This window comes from Bolinopsis microptera, chromosome 7, assembly GCF_026151205.1.
Source record: "Bolinopsis microptera isolate Bmic1 chromosome 7, MBARI_Bmic_1.0, whole genome shotgun sequence".
Classification (NCBI taxonomy): domain Eukaryota; kingdom Metazoa; phylum Ctenophora; class Tentaculata; order Lobata; family Bolinopsidae; genus Bolinopsis; species Bolinopsis microptera.
In genome coordinates this window covers 18,475,830-18,484,036 of record NC_087078.1, presented here as the reverse complement: position 1 = coordinate 18,484,036, position 8,207 = coordinate 18,475,830, and the positions used below count along the sequence as shown (strand labels likewise).

At 39.2% G+C, this 8,207-nt stretch overlaps 1 protein-coding gene across 1 annotated transcript; it reads right to left on the bottom strand.

Moving 5' to 3' along the window:
- Positions 1 to 275: 275 nt before the first annotated feature.
- On the bottom strand, positions 276 to 929 carry LOC134818785 (uncharacterized). The gene has a single exon (XM_063828430.1). It carries the CDS (start codon positions 927 to 929, stop codon positions 276 to 278), a length of 654 nt encoding a protein of 217 aa, XP_063684500.1.
- Between the last annotated feature and the right edge of the window lie 7,278 nt (positions 930 to 8,207).

Genomic DNA, 8,207 nt, shown 5'->3' with positions numbered 1-8,207 from the left:
GGTTACGATTCATAGATCGTAGTCCCCGATGAAGTCTAGTAGTACTGTTAAATCCTTTTTCTTTGTTAGTGAAGTAAGGCGCATGAGTTGATCGATTGTTATCGGGTCTTCTCCGAATTTTTCCATACGGGTCCTGGCGAAATATTCACAGTCGCATATGAGGTGCATGGCTGTTTCGTGGACGTCGTCTTCGCAGAAGCTACAATATGGTGCTGTTGTGAAGTCAATTTTGTTTTGGAAATGGTTGAGGTTGTTGTGACCTGTAATGAGTCTAGTCAATGGTTTGAGGACGTCAAAGCCCAGCTTGAAGAGGTGCAGTGTTGGCCTTGAAGATTGCGGTTTACAATTGCTGATACCAGTTCTTTTGTGTTTTTACTTATGTTAGAGTTATTCCAGCGCTTGTTCTTTTTGTCGTTTATATATTTGTGAACCTTGTTTTTGAAGAATGTGTGGGGAATGTTCGGCTGGTTTGTCGAGGGAGCTGGATTTGGTTCGACAGCTCTGATGTTCGCTAGTTTGTCTGCAAGCTCGTTTCCGTAGTGGTCTTTGTGACCTGGAACCCACTCTATCGTGATAAGGTGAGTTGAGGCTGTATCGTTTAAGCTATTGTGGAGATCTATGATGGTTTTGCTGATTGAGTAGGGGTTCGAAAGTGCTTTGATCAGTGCTTGTGAGTCTGAGTAGATTATGACTCTGTGTTCTGAGAGAGAGGGGGATGACAAAATGTCGTTTAGAAGGATACTAGCTCTGAGGAGAGCGTGTGCTTCGCATTGAAAGACTGTGTGATACTGTTTCATGGTGTAGTTTTCTGTCATCCGTGTTTCTTTATCTATAAAGATAGCCACACCGTAGCCTGTGGAATCATCTGAGTGTTTCGATCCATCTGTGTAAGTTGTAATTATGTAGTTAATTGGATCTAGAGGAACCATGTCGTTACCGTTTATTTCTAAGGTGTAATTCTTCTGGCTGATGTTAGTCAGGTCAACAGTAGCCCTCCCCAAATGTGTAATGCCGCCGATTAAGGACTACCAAGTAGACATCCTAGACAAAAATCTGCTTGATGAGGTCACCAGTTTTCTGACTGAGTGCAAAGAAACTGGTAAGTTCAGCCAGATGAACGGAAGGTCAGTCCTTAAATATGGAGAAAGCTACACATACTCTGGAGACACAAACGCCCCCTCCTCTCCAGCCATCCCACCACCATTAGCAGCTGCTATTGATAGAGTCACCTCCCAGTGCAAACTTACACACAAGCCTAACTCTGTGCTCATAAACTACTTCCCTCCTAGCACTGGGGTTGAGGAAAGCATGTTACCCTTCCACTGTGACGATGAGCAAGAAATACTTGCTGACTCCGAAATAGCCACAATTTCAATAGGAGAAGTAAGAAAGATAAGCTTTGTACCTGTCCATGAAGGCCATTCACCTACAAAAATGACTGAAATGTCCCTGGAATCCAACTCGGCCTATATTATGACTCGTTCCTCACAAGCTTGGTTCAAGCATGGAATCAAGGCCACCCAAAAAACTGAAGTCAACCCGGCCATGTACGGACGATTTTCCATTACCCTTAGAGCCATTAACAACAAATTCAAAAGAAGCACGCTCATTATGGGAGATTCGAACACCAAAACAATCAAGTTTGGGTGTGGTGCTGGTACTATGGGCCAGTCTTTCCCTGGTGAAAGAGTCAAGGCAGGTAAAGTCAGTTTGATTGACCCTTGTCGCTGCATTGGGTACAGCAACGTTGTTATCGTTTGTGGTACCAATGACCTCCGGGTAGAAAACCTTAGAGGAGAGAATGAAATCCATCAGCTGGTTGACGTTCTCCACTTGAAGATTCAACAGATAAGAAAGCTCTGCCCAAGTATCAAAATATTTGTCGCAGCAGTCCTCCCATCAAGATTGCCTCAAATGAACAAAAACATTATGACCTTCAATCGGCTTGTTGGAGAAATGTTAAGTGCCAACTTCAACCAGAGTGTGTGGCACCTTGGAGTTGGCCACTTCTTAGATAGTAGGGGACTCCTTGCCACCAACCTGACCAGAGGTGGTGATGATATTCATTTAGTCCGAGTTTATGGTATTACCAAATTTGTGAGATGTGTGAAGCATTGGGTGTATGTGAGAGAGAGGCAAGAGCGGACAAGACGTGGAAAACACAACCAGTCAGTGGGGTCTAACAACCCCACTTAGTAAAAATGATTATGAAAATGATTAAAGATGTGTGTGAGCCATGTAGTAGATCTATTAACATCGGACAACCTTTACTAGAGTGTGAAAACTGTAATAATGCCATCCATACTAAGTGTTTCAAATCAGCTAAATACTCATGCAAAAATGGACTATGGATGTGCTGCGAGTGTGCCAGTTCTGCAGAGGAACGGTACTGCCCATTTCCATCTGATGAGGAATCTATAGATTCTGATAGATTCTATGATAATAGAAACCAGGAAGATGCCTTAATTGCATCATATGCCCTTGTACTTGAACGTTGCCGTCGCTACTCTAAACTCGAGTTCTTAAATGCAATCAAGCAGCTCAATTCCTCAAAAAAATCTATGTTATCAACTTTATTCTACAATATAGATGGAAACGCATCTAACTTTGATAGCTTCCTAATTGAACTCAAAAGTATAGGGCACTCGTTTGATATGATTGGTCTTGCTGAAACCAATACTGATCCTGCACAGCAGGGCCTGTACCAAATTCCATCATACACAGGATTCTATCAAGAAACATTGGCAGGTAAGAAAAAAGGTGTTGCACTCTATGTATCTGACCATTTAAATACTGTGGTCTTAGAAAACGTATCACACTGTACTACAAATATTGAGAGCCTCTTTGTTGAAACCACAGATAGCGCAGGCAGCAAAATTGTTCATGGAGTCATTTACCGACCCCCTAATGGCTGCTTTGATAGCTTTTGTGAAACCCTGGAACTACTTGCAAAGCAGCTAAATGGGAAAACTGTCAATTTGTTGGGAGACTTTAACTCAAACATACTTAATATTTCTACCAGTTCCCAGCTCTTTGAGGATACTTTATACAGAAACGGCTTTTACCCGACTATCTCCATTGCAACACATTTTCGTCAAAACTGTAAAAGTTCCTGCATCGATAACATTTTAACAAATAAAATTGAGAATATAGTCTTATCAGGTGTTATTGAAGAACGGCTTGGTGAGCATGCCCCTATATTTACCTTCACTTCAGTAGAGACCCCTCGCAGTACAGAGCCTCAGAAACATGTCCGCTATTATGATTACTCAAGTTCCAAATTGAAAAGCTTTGTAACTGAACTTGAGGTAAAGGTAAACCAGCTCACTCCTTCAACAAAATTTGATGAGTTTACGGCATGTTTTGACCAGACACTTGACAAACACTGCAAACTGGAGGTACCGAAAGTGACAAAAAGAACTCCCAAACTTAACCCATGGATTACAGACAGTATCATCCAGTCTGTAGAAAGAAAGCATGAACTACGTAAGGAGTGGTCTGACACCGTTACCAATAAGAGCCCTGGTGGTAATATCTTGCTATACCAAGTATTTAGTGATTATCGTAGGATGCTCAAAGCTATCATTAAAGCTGCCAAACGTTGGCATTACTGTAACGAAATTCTAAACAACTGTGAAAACAGCAAGAAAACCTGGCAAATTATTAACGAACTCAGAGGCAAAAAGAAGAGGCAAACCAAGCCCCCATTTATCATTGATAACCAAAGAATAGTTGATAGAAGAGCAATTGCTAATGGATTCAATGCTTGGTTTGTCTCTATTGCACCAAAGCTGAATGAGACACTGAATAATCTATCTAATGGCCTGCCTATATTACCCATGAAAACTTTCTATGACTTCCTGAACCCAAGAAATGAAAAAAATATTAGGTTAGAAGATTGCTCCTCGAACGAAATATTGAAAATCATAAGAGAGTTCGAAAATGGTAAAGCCAGTGACATTCCCATAAGTGTAATAAAAAAGTCATCTCATGTAATTGCACCTGTATTATCGAATTACTTCAATATCCTTATGACCCAAGGTATATTTCCTGATGTCCTGAAAACTGGTAAAATAACACCTGTATATAAGAAAGGTAACCCAGAAGAAATCGAGAACTACAGTCCTATCTCCACACTGTCCGTCTTCGGTAAGATCTTTGAAAAGCTCATATATTCTAGAATATACGGATTTGTTAGCTCCCAGGGAGTTATATCGAAGACACAGTTTGGATTTAGGAAATCTCACTCTACATCTCATGCAGTCAATTACTCTGTAGATTTAATTACGAAATCTCTTAAACTTAAGAATCATGTTTTAGGAATATTCATTGACCTTAGCAAAGCTTTTGACACCATCGATCATTCAACACTTCTTATAAAATTAGAGGGATGTGGAGTGAGAGGAGTTGCAAATAACCTCATAAAAAGCTACTTAACAAACAGGCAACAATACACTGAAGTTGTAGGAGAAAAATCAGATACCCTATCTATTCAATTTGGTGTCCCACAGGGTTCAATTCTTGGACCTCTCCTATTTCTTCTTTATATGAACGACATCACAAACAGTTCTAAACTAGGATCATTTGTTACCTTTGCTGATGATACTAATATATTTGTTGTCGGCAAAACAAAACGTGAGGCATATGAACGAGGAAATGAGCTTTTGTCATCATTACAGTCTTATATGAGAGCGAATAAGTTACATATAAACATGTCCAAGTGCTGCTACATACACTTCAAACCCAACATGGCAGGTTCTAAGTCAGAGATTTTATCACATCCTGAACCTGTACTAACTATAGACAACTATCCAATCAAAAAGGTTTCATCCGCAAAATTTCTGGGTGTTATAATTGACGAGAACCTATCATGGGAAGATCACATTAAAGCTCTTAAGCGAACCCTAAATCATTCCACATCCACTTTATGTAGACTTCGCTGCTCCCTTCCAGAATTTCTACATCAACAATTATATTATACTCTGTTCGAATCACATCTTTCCTACTGTATATCTGTATGGGGTGGGGCAGCTAAGCAACGTATAAGCTCAATATTTACTGCTCAGAAGTACTGTCTCAGAGTACTATTTGGTGATAGGCTGGCGTACCTTGATAAGTTTAAGACTTGTGCACGTACTAGGCCTATAGGACACCAGAAACTTGACCAAAAATTTTTCATAAAAGAACACACCAAACCGATATTCAAGCATAATAATATTCTAGCTATACAAAATCTCTACACATACCACAGTTACCTCGAGCTCTACAAGATAATGAAATTCCGTGCTCCAATATCCCTATATGAGGGTTACACATGTTCGTCGAGGAAACCCTGCCTTCTTATCTGTCAGGTAGACCCACCTGACAACCACAACACTAGGTCAACCAAAATTTTTAACATTTTAACCCCAAAGTTCAGAATGACTGACTTTACTACTAGTGTAATGTGCTTGCGAGGAAAACTTAAAAGTGCGCTATTAGCTAATCAGCATAACCACGCCCTGCTTGATTGGACCGTAAAAGATTTTGACTGCACAAATATTATTTTCCAAACATTATAACTGGCTGTTCACACACATCTCAATTAAATTCCTCTAGGCTACTGTTTTCCAAGTCTTGTCCTGTGAGTAAAGAATGTGTGAGAAGGTATTAATAAAATAAATGTATATTTTTTGAATTTTTAAATCTAATCTGAGAATGAAGTATAAAGAAATTTTTAATTAGCACTGTATAGTTTAAGATATTTATAGCTTATTATAACCATTGGTACAAAGGCCATAATCTTTCGCAAGCTCTTTAATATCCACCTTGAAGCCACATTTTATATCCTTGAACCACACAATATAAACTAAAGCATGTTTTAGTGTAGACTTTTTGTCACAACAAGACTGCAACCTATAGTAACAACTATAAACAGAACCCCTAATGTCTACTAACAAATTTCTTCTAGTCCTAAAATGAGCCCTGTCTCTAAAAACCTAACTGAACTAGCGTTTCGGTGTGTGCAAAAGCTTTCAGGCACGCGCATTCCTTGCCCCGTTAGTTACCTGTCCTTCCAAAACCAAACTAGCAGTCAAGGACAAAAAGTCATACACCAAATGGGCATTATATTTTATGAATTGTTTTACATCTTTTTATTCTGTAAAATGTGCTAAAATTAAATTTCTTGTTTCATTGAAAATTTCTTGTTTCATTGAGTTGGTTTGGTCAGGTCATTTGTGTGGCAGTTGTAGTTTGTGAAGATCTTGTTTAGAATGCGATCAATAATGTAACAACATGGTTCAAGGGATTTCCGTACGGTGTGATCGACTTGAAGGTTAGGCCAGTGTTCAAGGCTTTTGAGGCGGAGGGCTTGGAGGAGGGATGTTTTCTCTAGCTCGAGGGAAGCTGGGAGGAATGAAAATAATGTGTGTAAGACCTCCTGAGACGACGTGCGTCTGGCGCCTGATGCCATCAGTAGTGTAAGATTCCCTGCTCGGTCCAATCGTGTCATGAGAGATTTGTTATCAAGTAGTCTGGGTGCCCATGTAACACAGGCATAGGTCATTATTGGTTTGATTATGGCGTTAAATACCCAGCAGATCTTGTCTGGGCTCAGACCCCATCTGTCTCCAATCATTTTACGCGTTGCAAAGAGGATGTTAGTGCATTTTTTGGCTGTTTGGTGTGCGTGATCATGCCAGTTAAGGCGACTGTCTAGATGAATGCCAAGATATTTGATTGTTTTACAGAATTCTATGTCTAGGCCTTTCAGTTTTATCTTGGGTGGCAGAGTGATTTTGTGTTTTCTGCTAAATATGATAACTTGTGTTTTGATTGCACTGAGTTTGAGGCCTCGAGTTTGAGGCCTGTTATACAAAATAACATAAAATTAGGCCATTCGTCTTCGATTTTTTCATTTTGCTGATCGATGAGCATAGTTTTTATACAAGTTTTGTAAATGTTCAGGTTAAATAGACTAGGCGGGGAAGTTGCTGCAACATTATATCGGTTTATTGCTAATAATGGACCTTTAAAAAATACTGAGTTGTTGTAAGGGTGTTGACCATACTTTTCTGACCATTGTGTAGTGAGAATAGAATCCGGGTTAGTATTAAATAATGGTGCGCTTTTGGGAATTGTTTTCTTGAGAGACAATGGTACTAGATTAGGAAAGTTTTTCAGTTTATGCATTAAAATGAGTGCGTTCTTTACAATGATACTGTGTACTGTCAATATTTTATGTGAATAAAAGCCAGACTTGGTACTTGCTGGGGGGATACCGTCCTTGTACCAGCAATTGACGAAACCAGGTAATACTGCTCGAAGGCCCATTTTCTGTTTTACAAAAAGTGATTCAATATGAGACTTGGCAGCAAAACCCCATACAAGGCTGCAATAATTAAGGTGTGACTGCACAAAACTTTGATAAATTTGAAGACATACTTCGAGAGGCAGATATTTTTTAAGTTTGTACATGACTCCTATGTATCTGGACATTTTCATTTTCATGGCAGAGATATGATGGGACCAGTTTAGTTTATCATCTATTATAACTCCTAAAAAACGGGCTTCTGTTTTTCTCTCAATTGTGACACCAGAAATTGCCACATCACGATAATTAAGATTTCTTTGTCGAGAGAAGATCATATAATTTGTTTTCTTAAGGTTGAGAGCTAAACCATTATTATCTACCCAGTTAACTAAAGCATCGCTAAGAGTTATTAGTTTATCGTAAACTTCATTAAGATTATCTCCTATCAGGAAGATGTTGGCATCATCTGCGTACATAATGAAATTGGCTATATCTGATATTTGAGGCAGGTCGTTTATGTATATTATAAAGAGTAGAGGTCCCAATATTGACCCTTGAGGCACGCCGTATAAAATTTGGTTGGTTGAGGATTTTGACGAGCCAATTGATACAAACTGTTTCCTGTTAGTGAGATATGACTTAAACCAGTTTAAGGCTTGACCCCTTGGCCCTTATGCTGTAATGGTCCAGCTTGCGCAAGAGTATGGAATGATCCACAAGGTCGAAAGCTTTGCTGAAGTCGATTAAAAGAAGTAAAGTTACCTGCTTTTTAGACATTGAATTAAGAATGGTGTCTTTTGCGTTGAGAAGAGCATGTTCACAAGACCTACCCGGGCGAAAATTTTAAGCTAAAATCGGATAATTAAGTGAAATAAAGTGTCCTTATCTAGGGCCTTATCAGTATGATTTAAAT

Coding starts and splice junctions, on each gene's coding strand:
- LOC134818785 (XM_063828430.1), bottom strand. CDS start 929: ATGGTTCCTCTAGATCCAATTAACTACATAATTACAACTTACACAGAT.